This window comes from Caretta caretta, chromosome 18 (genome assembly GCF_965140235.1).
Source record: "Caretta caretta isolate rCarCar2 chromosome 18, rCarCar1.hap1, whole genome shotgun sequence".
NCBI classification, from domain to species: domain Eukaryota; kingdom Metazoa; phylum Chordata; order Testudines; family Cheloniidae; genus Caretta; species Caretta caretta.
Genome location: NC_134223.1, coordinates 12,078,961 through 12,097,769, shown reverse-complemented (window position 1 = coordinate 12,097,769; position 18,809 = coordinate 12,078,961). Strand labels below are relative to the sequence as shown.

The 18,809-nt window shown below is 54.5% G+C and overlaps 1 protein-coding gene across 1 annotated transcript; it reads right to left on the bottom strand.

Annotated features, from left to right (window-relative positions):
- Positions 1-9,880: 9,880 nt before the first annotated feature.
- SRM (spermidine synthase) lies at positions 9,881-18,484 on the bottom strand. The gene is made up of 8 exons (XM_048824954.2): positions 18,273-18,484; positions 17,368-17,488; positions 16,908-17,000; positions 15,548-15,701; positions 13,458-13,541; positions 12,696-12,841; positions 11,670-11,792; positions 9,881-10,841 (listed from the first exon to the last, which is right to left on the bottom strand). The coding sequence occupies exons 1-8, from the start codon at positions 18,419-18,421 to the stop codon at positions 10,824-10,826; spliced, it is 888 nt and encodes a 295-aa protein (XP_048680911.1). The 5' UTR covers positions 18,422-18,484; the 3' UTR covers positions 9,881-10,823.
- Between the last annotated feature and the right edge of the window lie 325 nt (positions 18,485-18,809).

Below are 18,809 nucleotides of genomic sequence, written 5' to 3'. Positions count from 1 at the left end.
CCCCTTTTATAGCCCGCTCTGGAGCCCTGCAGGTGACGCAAACAATCCAGTCCCTATCCAAGGCGAATTAGACTTTGGAGGGGTGTCAACACTTGGCTGCTGGAGCGGGGCCCTTCAGCGCCCCGGGGCTCTCCAGGTGCCCCTGCTGCAAAGACTTGTGTGGGGGGAAGGGGAGGGAGCAGGGGGCTGGGACCAAAGTAACCCACCCTCAGGTCTGCAGCTGCCCTGTCTAGGTGGGCTACTCCTGGTGTCCTAGACCCTGCAGGCCAATGGCCCCTCCAGTCCTGTAGCCTGTGGCCAATGTGGGATGCTGCAGAGGAAGGGGTCAAAGCCCCCTCTCCCATAGTTACAGATGGGCCTGGACCTGAATCCAAACAACCCCGAGATGTTGGGGTTTGGATCTCTGCAGCTCAGCCCTGTGTTTCCCCATAGTGCCGCTCACTGGGTGATGCTGAGCTGCTCCCCACCCCCATTCTAGCACCTGTGGGTTCCAGGTGTCTGGAGAAGTCCCCCAGTTCCAGACTGTAGCCTGGCAGAATGGATCCCAGCCCCACTGGACTTGGGTTTCACAGTGCTAAAGAGAAAAGCAGAGGCTTAGCTGGGTTCGGCAGACTTGGAGCAGCTGTGCCTAGCTCATGGCACAATGACCCCTGCTTTAGGTTCCTTCTGTGTCCCCCTTTCTCCCCGGCTCTGCCCTGCACAGCCCCTTTTCAAGCAGCCGTTCAGAAGGTTCCTCCTGCCCAGACTGATGTCCTTGTAGCAAGAGGCTGTGGCCCAGCAGAAGATTCTGTAAGGACATTGCAGCCTACCTCCCACTCCCCTGTCACCATGGTGTCATCTGCCTCCTGGGATCTGAGGACCCAAAGTTCACATCTCTTCTCACCCTTGAACCCACCACCCTTCTCCCCTGGGCACACTCCTAAGGGGAGGCCCAGCTTCTGCAGCTCCAGTCTCTCTCCTGCCAGCACCCCTGTAGAGCAGGTAAGTTCTCACTTTTCAGATGTGGAGGGACAGAGCGGGGATGTGGCCAAGGGGAAACAGTGAGTGAATGGCAGAGCTCAGGATAGAACCCAGAAGTCTGTCCCCACCCCACCCTCTCCAGCTGCTGACATTCCAAGCCCCTCCACTGTCCTTTGAACGCACAGAGACCCAGACCACTTGGCAGTGGGGCCTGCCCCGAGTACCTGATGCCTAAATATCCACACAAGGGGGCTAGAAGAAACCTCTGATCCCCTCGCTAAAAGACACAAAGGAAAGGAACTATTTTGTGCCTAACGGATTCCCCCGGGGAGATTCCAAGGCCTGAATTCTAATCAGGAAATACAGCACCCGAACAGGGGGGCTGGAGCAATTTGTATAGTGGGCATCTGAGCGCCATGAAACCAAACTGTAAACCCTGTATAGAGTGGAAAACACTTCAAGACAGGGGGCTGCTGCAGCACCCCCTGTCCTCCTAGTTCCAGCACCTATGTGCCCTGAGTGCCTTTCCCACCATGCCCTGGGATAGCTGGGGAGTTAAGGTCATTGCCAGCTTGTGTGCCCTGATCCAGGATGAAACGTCACCTGCTCCCTTCAGGAACGATGGGGCCAATTTACTCGAACCCGCCCTGCTGCCCTCCCTAATGCAGTCCATCAAACTCCTCCAGCCTGGTGAGAGCTGCTGGGGTGCAGGATGCAGAGGGCACTGACCTGAGCATGGCATGGGGACCTGCCAGCTGACCCATGACTGAACTGCTTGGTGGTGGGGGCAAAACCAGGGGATTGCACATGGGGCCTCAAGAGGAACTGGGGGCCTCATCCCATTGCAGTCTGAGATGGGGCTGAGGTAACAGACAGGCAGGAGGTGAACCCAAGACAGTCACTTACGAGACGCGACTAACCCAAAGGGCACATTAGCCCAAAGGCTCTTCAGACAGCAGTGGAGGCAGACAGCCAGCACTCTGGGGGCTATCTAGGCAAACCAGGCTGTTTGTTCGCATGGATACAGCTCTGTGTGGGGCTGTGTCTTACGTATGGGCTGTTCCCTAAGGCACCACGGCAGAGTGAATGGAGTCACAAGCCGGCAGCAAAGCGGGAGGTGAGGGGGATAAGCGGCGATGTCAGAAAAGAGCTGGCGAGGCAGGGGGATGTCCAGGGAGGCAGTTCCAGATGGCAGGAGCTGTGGAGATGGCTTTTCCACCACCAAGGGCCAGACATGCTGGGACAATGACCAGCATGGAGAGCAGCCTGAAAGGTGCAGACGTTGAGCAGGTCTGTAGGGTTGGCTCAGGCTGCAGCAAGAGAGGCTTAAAGGGCAGGAACGCCAGGCGGGATTAGCACACGCCTCAGGGAGCAGGTCTGGGAGACAGCGTCTGCCCAGACGTGACAGCAGAGTCCCTGTCCCCACTCCCAGCTGCCAGGCAGGCTCCAGCTGGAACATTCTACGATGCTTCTCCCAAGAGCTGAGCTTGGTGTCCCTGCGCTGTGTGACCTGAGGGGACGTGGCCAGCGGGCACCTCCTATTGCTCACACCCACAGGATGGGTCCAAACCCACTGGGCCCTGGCTCTGAATGGCTCATACAGGCAGCTGCTATGGGCCATGCAGGAAGTGATGGAATTAGCTGCTGGTACTAAAGCTGCTGGCCTTTTGTCTCGGGCTCCCTGTGCATGAGAGGCAGTGAGCCTGGCTGGGCAGCGGGATCCAAGCCAGCTGCCTGAGAGGTGCTGATGGGCCACACTACAGCTTCCTTTGCCTGCAGAAATGCCCCTCTCCCACATTACTGATCAGTGTCCTTCCCTTCTCCACCACAGACTCCCCAGCCAACTCCTCCACTGCCCTCCCCACGAAATAACTCTGTGGGGCTTCAGTCTCATCAACTCTGAGGTGGGGATTTGCCCATACGAGCCCAGGCCAGGTGCCAGCTCAGACCTTTGCTCTGTGATCTTGCTGACCCCAGCCCCCTTCATAAAGACCAGCTGACCTCTGAGGCACCCCCCTCCTCCTAACCCCCTAAGCACCTGTACAGGGGAAGTCAAGAACTTCTCTGTGAGGGATTAACATGGCCCCTCCATTTTGCCGCATCACTTCATCTCCCACAGCCCTGACCCTACCCACTGGCTTCTCAAATCCCTGCCTGGGCTTCCCCACTGGGGTCACATCAAGGTCGTGCTTCTCCCCAGCTTCTGAGTCCTGCATGGCTCCAGTCCCCAGCACCACCCCATCCCCTGTTGGGGTCTTCTCCTTTCTGCTTCCACCATCTCCTCCTCCTATTCCCTATCTGGTGCTACTGCTCAGCCTCCCAGTGAGGCTCCATCTCCTTGTGCTCCTCTCGCTGTCTCCCCAGGACTCAACTCCTCTTGGAAGCCTGGCGATGGTAGCACCTCCATAACACTGCTATCTACCTTGCTGGTGCCTCTCGACTGCCCGCCTCAAGGCAGGGGCTGTTCCTTGGCTGGCATGTCGCTCGCAGGCCCTGGTGCTCATCCTGTGGCAATGACAGGCCTCGCTGGAGAATGCGTTCCTTCCACTTCTTGTTTGAGGTTAAAAGTACATAATCAATTAGGACTGCAAGTGCTGTTGGACATGGGACTAGTACAGATGGCCCCGCTCTGGAAGGGGACTCAGGAGACTGGCTTTGGGTTACTGCCTGTGCCAGAGGCTCTCTGTGTGGCCTTGGGCAAGTCATTTCATGGCTCTGTACCTCAGTTTCCCATTCTGTAAAAAGGGGATAATGAGCCTTCCTTTGTCTATTTAGCCTGTAAGCTCTTTGAGGCAGGGACCCTCTCTTCCTATGGGTATGTGCAGCACCTTGCACAGCAGAGCCCCTCCCCCCCGTGCTGCTATAAGAACAGTAAGAGAGCATCATGGGGAGAGATTGTCACGTTGAGGGGTGGTGTGTCTCTCCCAGCTGCTTTACTCTGTTGGTTGGATGCTCATGGTCTCCGGCCTATTTCTTGCCTGGCCTTAGACCAGATCACAGGATTTTCTTGCTGCACAAAATGGAATTGGATCTGGCTCCCAAAGAAACTCAGTTGCATCTAAAGGAAAGGGTTCAGAGGCCTTAGCTTTCCTTGGTAGCCAGACGCCTCCCCGACATCTCCGCAGGGCCTGAGTGCCAAAGAGCAACACAATAAACAAAGCAACAGTCAGCTGATGGCAGCAATTCTCCTTGAGAGGGGAAACCAACTGGTAATTTGCTCACGGGCCTGAAATTGTAACTCATTGATCAAGGCAGTTTCAGAATGGTCCCCTAACATGAGCAGCCCCCGTCCCTGAGGCACCTTGGTGCAGCATGGCCACACACCAGATGGATGGTTCAGTCACAGCTTTCATTAGCACTAATACAACAAGCCCAGGAAGAGACAGTATCTGAGTGTGGGTTGGAGCCTGAAGTCCCTGCTCATGTCTGAGCCAAGTCTCAGAGCAGGGGCACAGAGCAGAAGGAATATCGCCAGAACATGGATGTCAGGGGATGAATGATTGAGTCTTTTGTAGTTCTCCAGGGAGGCTGAGCTGGGAGACAGGTCCTACGTCCTCGGGCCGCTGCTCCAAAAACCCGGCTGGGACTGAGAGAGGCTGAATGGGGAGGTAGGTAGGGGGGGCTGCTTGCAAAGGAACGTTTGAAAACATCGCAACATTTCATTTCAACAGTGTCATAACTTCAGCGATATCCATATGGTGCGTTGTGGGGGAGCGGGCGCCCACCCACCGCTGGGGCTGTGTCAGCTTTACCAGTTCAGAGTAATGACGTGTTCAATTCCAAGTCTTTTGTTCAGTTATATCAGATAAAAGTCCAAGAGAAGACAAAACATTTCAAACACTTTTCCATAGAAAATGTCTCCAAAATCGACATGTTCCCATGAAACAATTTCAATTTAAACTACACAGCATCTGCCTTTGGAAACTCACGGGTGAGTTCTAATTAGGAGGCAGCTTGGCAATATGAACTGATTCTCGCTGGGGCTGAGACTGCCAGACTCATCTCAGAGATGGCCAGAGACGCTGGGGAATGACCTCTTGTGCTGTGAGATTTGCGAGTGGCTCCTTCACACAGCAGATCATGGTACCCACAACCCCTTAGTTAAAGTTTAATCCCAGAGATCAGACTAGTTGTATCAGCACAAGAGCCCACCAGCCCAAGGCCTTTCCCTAATGAGTTCACACCGTCTGCTCCCAGGGAGAGTCCAACTTACTCCCCTGGCTGCTCTCTTGGAGTTGAAGGGAGTTAAGAACAGGGACATGTGCGGTGGCACTGTACCCCGGTGTCTACAGATAGATCAGCAAATCCCACATAAAGGAGTCCCCAAGATGAGTCTTCGGCGGCTGTGTACACATCACACAGAGCCTTTCAGTACCATGGAGAGGGCAGCCTCGCTCTTGCCAAGGAAGTCTCCTGCTGGAGGGAAGCGAGCGCTTATCATTTGCAGCAGCAAGAGGCTACTAAAGTTCTATTCACCGTGCAGCTGGCAGCCTTGAAAGATGGGCCACCTACTTTCACAGCATTTGTGATCATTTCTCTCCCCCCCCCCCGCCCTGTTTATCTGCTTCACACATCACTGTCCTATAATTGAGATCCCAGTTTCTAATTCCCCACCTTTTGCATATTTTAAAAGCATTTAACTCCCTCCTATGCAGACAGTCAGAAAAGAGCTTCGCCCAAAGTGCCCAGCATTTAACTCCGGGAAATTTTCTCATTTTACTTTTTAATGACATTTTGCCTGAGTCTCTTTGTCTGGGCCCTGGCTGGTTGCTCAGACTTTCCCCTCCTCTCTCGCACCCTTGCAAAGGAAACTGCTTCGCCCAGCACCTTGGGGGCAGTTGTTATCACTTGTAGATTGTTTGCCTGTGGAGGCTCGTGTTCCCTTAGGAAAGTCAAATTGTCCTCAGTTTGGCAGTCTCACGCTCTGTCTGGACTCCATCAATGATCCAGCCAGGTCCTGAGAACATTAGCACAGGCTGAATGAGGTACTCATACCAATTAAGTGGCTAAAAGGACACGGGCAAGATATTTTTCATGAGTTTTTTCCCCCCAGAAAAACTTCTGAAACTTTTTGGGAACTGAAGAAGTTCCAGTGGCAAAGTACAGGGCTAGGAGTCAGCCCCGGGCCAGCAGACTTGACAACAGGCCTCTGGCGCACTGAGGCTGCTGCCTACCAAGACCCTCTCATTGTGTTCCTGTCCATCTCCACCTGTTGTTTCCGGTCATATTCTTACACTGTGAGCCCTTTGGGGCAGGGCCTGTGCTCATACAGCGCCTAGCACAATGCGGGCCCTGTTCCATGACTGTGGTGGGCCCGGATGGTACCGCAGTACAAATGGAGAAGACCAAAAGACTCAATTCTTGACTCTGCCAATTTTCTTAGCCTTGTGCAAATCACTGAGTTTGGCTGGCCAAGATTATCCCAAGTGACTAGTGATTTTCAGGGCCCAGCTGGAGACACCTTAAGCCAGCCCAGTTTTCAAATGACAGCAGACACTCAGCCCTTTAAGGCTTCTCAAGTTTAGCACCCGAGATCCCTTGTCACTTTTGAAAACCTTCTTCTCTTGTACCCGTGTTTCCCAATCTGTAGATCAGGGTTAACAGCTGCAGCCCCAGGTGTGGAAGGGATAATCATTGCTGCACATGGATTTCATCTGCCTTGCTGAAACTCTATATACCATGCAAGTCCCCTTGTAAGGGTTTGAGTAGTGCACAGAACTCTTGTCAGCTGTCTACGCTGGGGTGACTTGCACCCGAACAGTCAAAGTGCTTGGAGCTGCTCAGATGGCACTAGCTACTGTGCAAACTATCCTTCCATTCCCTGGCTGCATTGTTAATGAATGCCAGCTTCAGGCAGTAAGCTGTAGCTCTCATTGCAGAGCACTGAGGCATTTGAAACTGCCTATAAAAGGTTTCTGGTGGAGTTTCCATAAACTGGAGTAGGCTACCACTCCAAAGCACAGAAAATAGCCATGCTCTGAACTCTATGGCAGACTTGCAAATATGATGGTTTTTTGATATGTATAAAAGAGCTTAACCCATTAGTTACAAAAAGTGACAATCCATCTCTTAATCCTTATTATTTGAAATTCTTTAATAAAAAGTTCAAGAATTTAAAAACAAACAAACAAAAAAACCCAAAACCCCCCAAAGGTCCGGCCATTACTGTGGAGTTATATGTAGGTCTCTACCAGTAAATCATGGGCAGCTTGGATTGCAGATGGCCCTATCCTGCCACTACGGTAACGGACTTGTAAATTAGGCCACCCCATGAAGTGGGCTGCAGCTCACGAAAGCTTATACTCTAATAAATCGGTTAGTCTCTAAGGTGCCACAAGTCCTCCTTTTCTTTTTACGGATACAGACTAACACGGCTGCTACTCTGAAACCTAGTGAGATTAAATCTCTGCAAAGAGCTAAGGAAAAAGGCAATTGGGGCCAGCTGCATGGAGGTGCCTGGAGGCTTTCAGCTCTAGGGCACTATGCATATCCAGCATGGGGCAGTAATCTTACACATCACCAAATGGTGGCTGATCAAGAGCCTTTCTTGACTGAACTGTCAGACTCAGTCCCCTTCCCCCATATACAGGAAAAGCCTCATCATTGCCATTCTGGGCAGAGATGTGAAGGATTGAATAGGTTATAGGGACTGAACCATCCTCTCTGCCATGGGGTGTGTGGGGTAACTCCAAGGGGGGTTTCAGAGTAGCAGCCGTGGTAGTCTGTATTCGCAAAAAGAAAAGGAGTACTCATGGCACCTTAGAGACTAACCAATTTATTTGAGCATAAGCTTTTGGGAGCTAAAGCTCACTTCACTGGATGGGTGTGAGGCATGTTAACAGGACAGCATGGGGGAAGCTTGCATTGCCCCAGCCCAGTCTGTACCTGATCTATGGACAAAGGGATTTGAAGAGGTGGCAATCCAGCACCTTTCCACAGCACCAATTTAGACTGTAAGCTCTGGCTGTGTGTTCTGTTTGTACAGCACCCAGGGTCCCTGAGTAGGGCTCCTGGGTCCTACAGCAATACAAATAATCAACAGTTGGGAAGCATGAAGGGTTGTGCCCTGGAGCCCTATAACAGAGCGGAGGGGCAAAGCTTCAAGGTGAACAGAAAAGCTTCTAAAATAAGAGAAAATTCAAGAACCACAAGAGTGAGCAGGAGGTGAAATCGCAGCGCTGGAAATCACCTCCCCCTGTACTTAGCACAGCACCTTCGTGCAAGGGCCCGGGGTTCTGCTGACGCCAGGGACACCTCGTGCCCTGGATGGAATGCAGCTCCCTGCTGGGCTTTAGGAGGATGTTATCAACAGAGGCCAGAGGAACAGATCCCATAGCCCCAGGCTTGGCAGGTACAAAACATCTTTATAGCTCTCCCCTCCCCCAATCCTTATCCATTCCCTTTGAGTGATCATCTCCCCAGCCTCCCCTAGAGGCTTTGACCCAGGATTACTTCTTTCCTCACTCACCCATCACGCTGTTTTCATACTTGTAACTCATCAGAAGACGACTGCTGACCCTCCTAGAGACACTGGGCCCAAAGTGCTTTGGCAGCCTTACTGAAACACCATGAGGGAAGGGAACAACCCAGCCGTGTGAGGGACGGAGAGATGGCGTTTGGCCAAAATCAATCCAGAACGCCAGGGGCCTGATCTCCCACCAGCAACTCCATTTCCACCAAGAGAACCACGTGCAGCGAACTGCATGGAACTCCGGTCAGCTGCCCCAGCAGAAGGAAGGGATGAGTTGGGATCAGATCACGTGCGGGTAGCTTGGGGGGTTCAAACCAGAGCGAAGGGCACTAGGGCGACCCCTAGTGGATAAGAACAAGCTCTGTTCTGGGCACCACACTATGAGAACAGCTGGGGCTGGAAGAACGTGTATATAGGGCAATAGGCCAAACTCCTTGGAGGGGTAGATCGAACAAGGCCCAGGGGCCCCAAGCGAAGGGAAGGACAAAAAGCTGTCACACCCACTTAAACAAGCTAGTTCAAGCCCAGACCCCAGGGTGAAATCTGGCCAGCCTGCCCCTGACAGACTGAAGGGGAGCCAGGCTCCACTCCTGCACTGGAGCTTGGCAATGCCTCAGGCCCGTGAAGGAGCTGTCCTGATGGGAATCTGAGGAGTGGGGCCACACGTTGAGCCAATAACTATAGATAAAGCAGGAGGGGAGACTCCAACAGAGGAGGCAGACGTGACAGACAGTGGCTGGCTACATGAGCTGCAGGCCCTGCTGGGCAGCGGCTGGGACACAGCCTAGTCCCAACATGAGCAGAACATTGCTTCTCCACTGTTACCATGACAGAGCGCGCCGGGGGACGCTCTTCCTTGGCAGCATGAGCCCTTTGATTGGGGTTCTCGAGATGTCCCCTAGCGGACATTCATGGTTTGTACAGCTACAGCCCACTGCAGGACTGAAGAGCTGTCAGCCTTAGGGACCTGCAGCAGTTTTGCAGAGGGCAATAAGAAACAGCGACTAGCTGGGAGGAGTCAGGGATTGAGCCACACTTGAGGGAAATGGGAAGCTTCCTTAGTTTGACAAGCAAGCAGGGGGGAGCAGCTGGGAGCCTCCTGTTTAGACTAGAGAGTAGCTGAGGCCAAGGGGTGCTGACTTGTGCAGCACACATGGGACGGCAGAGGGGCTGCAATGGAGAACATGCACCAGGTCACGGTTTACAACATGTGCCTTTTATACATCCTGCAGGGCAGGGGGAGGAGAAGCCTGGATGATTGGATGGTTCCCTGAGATCCTCTGGTAAGAGGCATTAGCACGAGCACAGGAGTTTGAGAGCTTCCCTTGCTATCAAGGAAATGTACCAACTCCAGCGTCACCTTAACCACCAGAAGGGATTGTTTTCTTGGTCACAAGGGAGTGACAGCTGCCTGGGGGCTATACCGAGAGGACACCAACAGCCCAGAGGCAGCATGGAGTTCTTTTAATGAGTAATGGAGAGGTGGAGTCTGAGCCTCAGGGCCCAGTACACGCAGAGAACAGATTACACATCCATTGAACTCGGGAGCAAGAATACAAATCATGATCCGCCTCCCATGGGCCAGCCAATACCCGGCCTGAGCCTTCTGCGGAAGCCTTCAGGAGAGACTAGCTCCCTGGAGATCCATACTCGCTCCTATCCACCAGGCAACGGATGGATATAAAGCACCGACCTCTGTACTGAGGAGCATGCCTTGGAACCGATCCGAAAGCAAGGATTAAAAAAAACAGGAGCCGCCCTGTTAGTGCCTCAGCACTTCGTTTCCAACCAATTTAAAAAAAAAGAGCTACTAGACTTTGCTGCCAGCCGATGAGCCTGTAACACAGCTGCTCCAGCAGGACTAGAAACCTACTGTGAATAACAACAGAGGATATGAATTGTGACCTCTCCAAGGACACAGTGGAGCTGGAGTTCAAGCCTGTTACCAGTTACAATAGCTCAGCAGCAGGGAGCTCTCTGCGGAGGAAAGCAGGCTACCTCCCTGCATACTACTCCCTTCCCTGTGCTTAAGACTGAGTTAATGAACCTTCTGGACTCTTCCCAAATTCCAGAAGATTGCTACGCAGACACATGTCAGTTATAAATACACCAAGTGAGTTGGGGGCAGGAGGGGGGAGAAAAGGAGAAATATCTTACATTCCCAATACTGGAAAGAACAGTTTTGACCCCAAGCAACGAGGAGCTCAGAAAGTCTCATCTGGCTTATGCCCTGCCATCTTTAAAGTGTTATCAGACGGAATGTTGGCTGGCAAAGGGTCAAATCCCCAGCCAGGAGGAAGAGTTGGCAGCCTGCTGAGAGTCCCCCCATGCTGCAGTGCTGAAGATCTCAGGGTCCAACTCAGGGTGGGGGGGAAAGCAGCTTCACAGGCTCTCACACGTCACTCAAGGCCTGGAGACACCCAAGAGAGAGGAATTCAGTTAATCGTCCAGAGAAATGACAAACCTGCTTAGACAGGGGCTGGGAAGTGTATTTCTGGGCATGCTCCTTTCACATTACAATGCCACTAGCTCAGGCAATTCCTCCAACATGCTGAGGAAGTCTCCCTTCTGCTGGTGCACCTTTCACAGCCTGGGCTTAGGCCTGACTGGAACAGGGATGGTTCAAAAAGGGTGATGTAAAACCTGGACAAATCCTTCAGCAATGCACAATGAACTGCATGCCCATCGTAGACCATCACCACTGCTGTTCTCTAGTCCTCTGGTTTGCAGCAGGATCCACAGCCCATGCCTGCATTACCCAGGCCCTTTGTGTGGCTTCTCTAATGAAGACTGGTCTATTCTAGTGACTCTCAGGGCCCACTGGTGGATCTAAAGCCTCTTCGGGGTTTGATTCAGGTTAGTCCTCTGTAGTAGTCTACTCCTATCCATGTGTGTACTGACCAGCTGTGTGTTCAGTCACCTCCTGATATTGGCGTGCCCTGGCTTCACCATACCTCACCCAGAGCAGCCAGCACACAGATCTCCATGCTGCTAGCTCTGCAGACCTTGAAGTCCCACACCAACTCCCATGCTCCCGGGAATTAATCAGGGACCGTCCTTAGCTCGAGGTCAAGCAGGAGCCCGACCCAAGAAGGAGCCGCGTACTTCTAAGGAAGTCATGGCAACAGCAGGAGAGCCCCGAGTGGGAACCCTCGGTCCCAGATCAGCGGTTCCACTCCACAGACTGGTGGGGTCTCACCAGCCTTTGGGGGGAGCGAGGGGCTGCAGCCTCACTTACCTTCCGTGCAAACTCAGGCAGGATGAAAGCTGCCTGATGGATGTCAGAGTTGTAGTATTTCAGGTTCATCGTTTCCACCTGCTGCTGCGATAGCTGCTGCACAGGCTCCCGGAACTTTGTGCTCTGCAAAGAGGAAACACAAACACCGAGTGAGTGTATAGAATCGTCTAGAGGGGCCCTGTGCCTGGCTGCTGGAAGCAGACAGTGAGAACGCACAGAAATGGGGATTTTTTTTTATGGCATTTTTCCACCCTGGGATCACAAGCCCTGCATGGCAACAGCCTCTGGAATCAGCCCCCGGCTCACGTGACTAGCCCTTTTCCACAGGCCGAAGTCAGCGAGATTAACTCGCACAACTAGGGAACAACTGTGTAAGCCCTGTGCCAACCAAAGCTTTCACACCATGACTGAAGATCAAACCCCTCACTCTGCAGGGCAGAATCCGCACTGGTATTCAGTGCGGCCCTGCGTTTGGTGGGTCTCCACCCGGTTCCCAGCGGATAGCTGCCCTCACCTCAAAAACAGAACCGCCAGAGGCTGTCGAAACTGACCTCCTCCCTCATTCCTTGGCGGGACCCCTCCAGGCCAGGCTCGGGGCTCTTTGAGGGGGAGCCTGCACTGCTGCAGCACCTGCTCAGTGGGAGCCACCCTCTATCTCCTGACCTCTCACACGTGCACAGCAGGCACCAGGGCATCCGGTTCCGCTAGCCAGCCACTTCTGTCCCAACGACACACGGGCTGGGCAAGCCGGACCGTGGCTGCTAGCCCCTGACTAGCAACGGCCGAGCACAGCACGGACCCAGAGGGGGCCCTGGTTCCTGGGAAGATGGGCCTAGGCGCCGCATGGAGATCCTTCGGCGTCAGCCAGAGGCACAGCACAGAAGCAGATACCGCACACGAGCAGGCTTCCTGGGCTTTCAGACACTAAGAAGTGGCAGACGCTGCTAATGGAGACGAGTCTGTTGCGTGTCGCCCTCCCCCCCACGACCCCAGCTCCCTGCAGCCGGCGGGACACCCGACACTCACTGGGTTCTTACTGCACAGCATGAAGCCGATCTGCCCGCTGGGATAGGTAGGGATGGTGCAGTAAGCGTATTCCACCACAGGGAACAGAGACTTGCAGAACTGACGCATCTCCTTAATGAGATCCAGGTGCAGCCACTGGCATTCACCTGTGCAGGTAACAAGGACAGAAGGGAGGTTAGAATAGACAATGGCCACCTTTAGCACTCTGAGCAGAGAGGTTTCAGGTAAAGGCTGGTTTTAAATCTGAAGACTAAGGCCTGGTCTACACCCAAGTCTTACTGGCATAGCTACATGAGGATGGGCTGGGATTTTTTAACACTGGGATACCTTTGCTGGTAAGAGCCCCAGTGTAGACACAGCGCAAAGATTACTGGAAATGCACAGGAAGACTAAGGCCAGACTCAGACACAGCTCTGGGAAGCGAGATTTTTAAACATTAGATACCGTACCACAGATCCCAACTTTGGCTTTTTGCTGCCTCTGCCATCTGTGCCCATTTACACAAGATCCAGAACAGCAGGCACGAGGGGACAAGACCCTCAGACCCACATTACCTGTTTGTTATAACCCTCTGTTACAATAGGATCCTGGTACACCCAGCCTCACCTAAACTTCCCTATTTACATAGTTACCTTCAACTCTAGTCTGGGACTTGGGACACCTGGGCTCAATTCCCTGCTTCATCAGACTTCCTGTGACCTTGGGCAAGTCACTTCGCCTTTCTGTGCCTCAGTTGGCCAACTGTACCCTGTCTGGTCTCACCTTGGCAGCAGAGAATCCCATCCTCTCGCAGAGCCGTCTTCATCAGCTGGTAGTAGGATTCTTTGAACAAGCTCTCCGCAGGACCTGGGGGTCGGATGTCACAGAGATGGCTCAGGGTCCATGAAAATCCCTTTGTGCATCTAAGGCATGCCTTTGCTGGGCTCCAGAAGAGACCAGAGCTTTGCTCCACCTGGGGGTCTAGATACTCAGGTTTGATACCAGGCAAAACTCAATTGTTTTAGAAAAGAAGGTTCTGAATCGCTTTTTAATGTATTGCAAACAATGACTGAAGGTGAGCTGGGGGTGGGCAGTTTGGATCTGGGGTTCTGGTTTGGCCCACCTCCAGCACAGTAGAACCAACCCAATTTTCTCTTTGCTAATCAGCAAACATAATACTCCTCACAAAAATAAAAATCGCATGATCTCACCCCACTGCGTGGCAGATTAAAAGGAAGAAGATATCAGCAAAGGGCACTGAGGTTAGGCTAGTTTGTCTATCAAAATCTGACAGTAATAGCTGAAGGAACCTCTTGCTAAGGGAATCAGGAGAGGGGAACATCCCCTGAAGCATGTGTCCTCCACCTCTCCACCCCCACAAAAGTGTGATAGTGTTGCAAACGGGAGCAGAAAACAATTAAATGGTAAAACCCAAGGCAACATTGTATACTCTGTTGAAGAGAGGAAAGGTGGTCAAGGAGCTAGGGTGCTAGCTTGGGACCCAGGTTCAATCCAATTCAATTCTGCCACAAACTCCTGGTGCGCCTTCAGCGAGTCACTCTGGGGCCAGATTTTTAGAATGATTTCAGTGCCTAATTCCCATTGATTTCCATGGCAGCTAGATGCCCAAATACCTTTAATGTATTCTCTGCCCAGCAACTGTGAGAGGCAGGGAAGCGCTGTTATCCCCGTTTTACAGATGGGTAACCAAGACCCAGCCACGACAGGCCAGATTTTTAAAGACCACGCGGCTCTCAGCTAATATTGTAATGGGGCCTGGTAGTAAGTTAGGAAGGTAGCTAGCTCCCTTAGGATCTCGAGGGGGTGGCGAGGCGCGGACAGCAGCTCACTACAGGTAGGAAGAGAGAAGACTGTGGAATCTTACATCACTATAGCTGTCTCCGTTGAGCGTGAAAAATCCACACTCCTGAGAGAAGTGGCTATTCCGACCTAACCCAGGTGCACACAGCACTAGGCTGACGGAAGAACTCTTTCATCGAGTTGGCTACCACGTCTTGGGGAGGTGGATTACCTATACTGACAGGAGAACCCCTCCTGCTGGCGTAGGTAGTGTCTACACGACAGAGTGATGTTGATGCCAGGCAGCTTACGTTGCCCTAACTATGGAAGCATCTACACTAAAATTTTGCTCCCTCCAACGTAATTTCCCGGCTCTGCCGACTTAACTCCACCTCCACAAGAGGTGCAGAGTCACTGTCAATGGAGTTAGGTTGACACAAAGAGCGAAAAGTGGACAAGCAAAAGCGATTTAATGACTGCAGCGGCTGGATGCTGACAAAACATTGGTCAACATGATTTTGTAGTGTAGACATGCCCTTAAATGGCTACAGCTGTGCAGCTGCGGCCCTGCATCTGTAATGATTTAGGTGTAGACATAGGGTGAGTAGGCAGGGAGGGTTGGCAATTAGGAGTTCTTTTCAGACTCCAGGATTAACTAGTTACTAGAAGGAGTAATTAGATCACCTCACAGGACTGGGGCACAGAGCCCTGAAAAGGGAAGCAAGATGGCTGGCTGGCAGCCTTGCTCCTATGCTGGCAAAGGAACAATTTTCAGATGCATTTTCACCCCTCAGGGGCCAGAGAGGCAAGGAAAGATATATTCCAGCAGTGCCACGATTTGCATCTGGAGCCCCACCCAGATCACTCCCCATCAAAGGAACTGAAGTGAAAGGAAGGGAGCGAGTTCTCTGGGCTGGGAGAGAAGATTCTCTCTTTATTCTTCAAAGGAGCCCTGGCCAGCTCTGCACTGCCTCCGTGAGGTGTTTAGAATGGAGAGGATGGGCAGTCTGGAGGCAGGGAGAGCGTGGGTGGATGGGACCCACCCCACCCTCCCCTTTCCTTTGGGTTCTCACCCATGGGGTCGGAGGAGTCTGTGATAATCACATCAAAGGCTTCTTGGTTCTGTTTCATGAACTCAAAGCCGTCCCCGACGTGCAGGGTCAGCTTGGGGCTGGAATAGCCCACCGCCATCCCTGGGAGGTATTTCTTTGATACCTGAATCACATCCTGTAACAGACAGCACAAGCAGGTGAGTACATAGAGTGCCATGCAGCCAAGCTGATCAGTGGTTGAGTCATTTCCTTCCATACTCTCAGCTCAGACCCTCTTCACCAGCCGTTTGAGAGCAGTCTGTTTCCAGCATCTTAAGTGAGCACACAACGCTCAGCCCTGTCCTATGGCCCCCGAGTTCACCAACACTCTTGCACAGCAAGTGCCAAACCCAAAGAGCTTGCAATTTTCAAAGGTGCCCTGAAGAACTGAAAGGATCTGATTACACAGACCTGCCTGCTCCCCTCTCCCCTGGGGATACACCATCTGCAGAGGCAGATCCCAACCAACATGGCGATTTTCTTTTAAACCCTGAAAATTGACAATGTGGTTTTCAAGGAAAGACATTCCCATCCCTGCCCTGAGCCCTCCTTTCCCTGTGCAAACTTCCTTGTGTAGGCCTCTCCGCCCCAGGCTGAGGAGAACACCTCGTCCCTAGTAGAGGAGCACTTTCTTTCGGGTGAGAAATCACGGTGTATCCCCTAAACACTAGAATCCTTATGGCTGGCAGAGATGTGACAAGACACTAGTGTCAGTCGTTCTGAGCCTCCCTATTCAAACCAACCAGCAGCATCTTTGATTTAGTAGAGAGATTAGGAATAGACTCTGGTCTTAGTTCTCATTCCTCACACAGCTCCTATGTCCCAGCACAATGGTGACAGTTTCTGAAACTAACGCCAATATGAACCGACCAGTGGAGGAAGGACAGACCCACCTACCAGCAGAAGGCCCTGTAGAAAGAGACCCCGTTCCTGCATTCAGCAGCAGGACACCAACTCAGCAATGACCTAACAGAGGGACAAGGTCCCTTTCGTTGGAGGATGAGTGCTGTCCCCGTCAGGGGAAGCAAAAGGGTGCTTCACAAAGTCAGAAGAACTTCTCTTCTCTGGAGCTCAGCCTTCAGATCCTGCACCCGGACTGGATTAGCCCCAGCTGTGCACGTGGAAGAAGCCGCAAGAAAGAATCAGGCTGTTGCTTGGAGAGCTGGGGCGGTCACTGCCATGCCAACAGGGCAAGGAACGAAAGCGCCGTCTTCAGGGTCAGCAGCAGCGGACGAAGTCGCAGCACTAAGCTGATATTTTGAAGCTGCTCTCCCACTCACTCTGCAGCCTCACAGCCCATTGAAACCAAGGACACAGCAGCATCACCTCCCGCATTACCTACCTCGTCAATTTCACACTGCACCACAGAGTCCACAGAGGGGTGCTTGACCACTTCTCGTAACACTCCCCCATCGCCACCACCAATAATTAGCACCTGAGACAGGAGAGAGGCCAAAAACCAGAAGAGTCAGCTTGGTCCAGCCAGGCTGGAAGGGTCATACCAAGAAAGTCAGCCCTGAAAATCCAGTCAGGATACCTCTACAGCTTTGCCAGGGACGCATGCCCCTCCTGTAAGGCAGGGATATTAATGTATCTCCCAAGTTATAAGGGCTGCTTGCGATGTGCTTTGCAGGCCCCAGGCGAAAGCGCTACAGAAGCGTAAAGCGCTGTATTGGCATCCACAGGCCACATGCTTGGCCCTTGGGTTCAATCTGTAAAAACGCGAATTAGGACAAATTGTCCTTTAAGCCCCACTCCTAAAACCGTTGGCACAAGCGACCCGGCCACGGGCCATGGACTACCTTGCGGGGATCTGGGTGGCTGCAGAGAGGTAGGTTGGCGATCATCTCCTGGTAGGAGAACTCATCTCTCTCCGTGCACTGGATCACCCCGTCCAACACCAGCACGTTGCCGTAGGTCTTGCTGCCAAGGCAAGAGAAACGAAGGGGCCTCAGGGCAGCGCCCTCGGAGCGGCAGCCGGTCCCTCTCCGGCGCCACGCTGCCTCCGTCCCCCACGAAGCGTGGGGCCGGCCCCCCTCCCCGGCGCCTGGGGCGGGTGCAAAGAATCGCCCCCTCCCCGACTCCCTGCCCGCCGGTGCCCAGGTCCCGTGCGGCCCCAGGGGCAGGGCTGGGATCCACCTGCCGGCACCCCGCGGGGAAGGCGGCCGCGGTCCAGACCCCCGGGGAGGGGGGGGGGCAGGCTGCCCGCCGGGCCCCGGGATCGCGGATCCCCCCCCCGCCCCGCCCCGCCCCGCGCCGGGCCCCGGGATCGCGGATCCCCCCCCCGCCCCGCCCCGCGCCGGGCCCCGGGATCGCGGATCCCCCCCCCGCCCCGCCCCGCGCCGGGCCCCGGGATCGCGGATCCCCCCCCCGCCCCGCCCCGCGCCGGGCCCCGGGATCGCGGATCCCCCCCCCGCCCCGCCCCGCGCCGGGCCCCGGGATCGCGGATCCCCCCCCCGCCCCGCCCCGCGCCGGGCCCCGGGATCGCGGATCCCCCCCCCCGCCCCGCGCCGGGCCCCGGGATCGCGGATCCCCCCCCCGCCCCGCGCCGGCGGCGAGAAAGCGGAGCCGGGTCCCCGAGCGGCAGCGGCTGCTCCACTGCGGTGACAGCCGGTCGGGCCCGGCCCCCGTCCCGGGAGAGGTGGTGGGGAGGCGGGTCACCCCGTCCAGCCCGCTCCCCGCCCGGCCCCCGGCCCCCGCCCGGCACCTCCGGAAGACCAGGATCTCCTGGTAGCGGGAGCGCTGCTGGTGCAGCAGCTCCTCCACCTGCAGGGACAGGGCCTGGCCGGGCCAGAGGCTGCAGGTCTCCCGGAACCAGCCCTCGCGGATGGCCCCGGCCGCCGCCCCGGGCTCCATCCCGGCCGGGCCCCACAGGCCGCGCCAGCCACAGCAGCGCGGCCACCTGCCGCCCGCCCGCCGCAGCCTAACCTGATAGTGCGCGGGGGGCGGGGACGGGGCGGGGACCGGCAGCCAGTCGGGACCCAGCGCCCGCCCCTTTCGTGACCTTGAAGGTTGCTATTGGTTCGCTTTCTCAGCGCGCAGCCTCTATTGGCGGCTCCGGCGGGGGAGTCTGGCGGTACAGCGAATAGAGCTAGCAGGTTAGTGTGGCCGGCTCCACGGGGGCCACGTGGGGGTTACGGACGGGAAAGAGACCCTGACCCTGCACAGCAGAAAACGGGGGAGGGGATGTGCCCCCCTCCTCCGCCGTGTGTGTATCGGGGGGGGCAGCGACCCCCCGGGTGTG

Bases quoted from the DNA above. Each gene is read 5' to 3' on its own strand.
- SRM (XM_048824954.2), bottom strand. From the start codon at position 18,421: ATGGAGCCCGGGGCGGCGGCCGGGGCCATCCGCGAGGGCTGGTTCCGG. The intron at 13,542-15,547 runs GTGAGAACCCAA...TCCGACCCCCAG, and splicing joins AGACTCCTCCGACCCCATGG to GTCCTGCGGAGAGCTTGTTC. The intron at 11,793-12,695 runs GTGAGTGTCGGG...TCCTCTTTGCAG, and splicing joins TGCTGTGCAGTAAGAACCCA to AGCACAAAGTTCCGGGAGCC.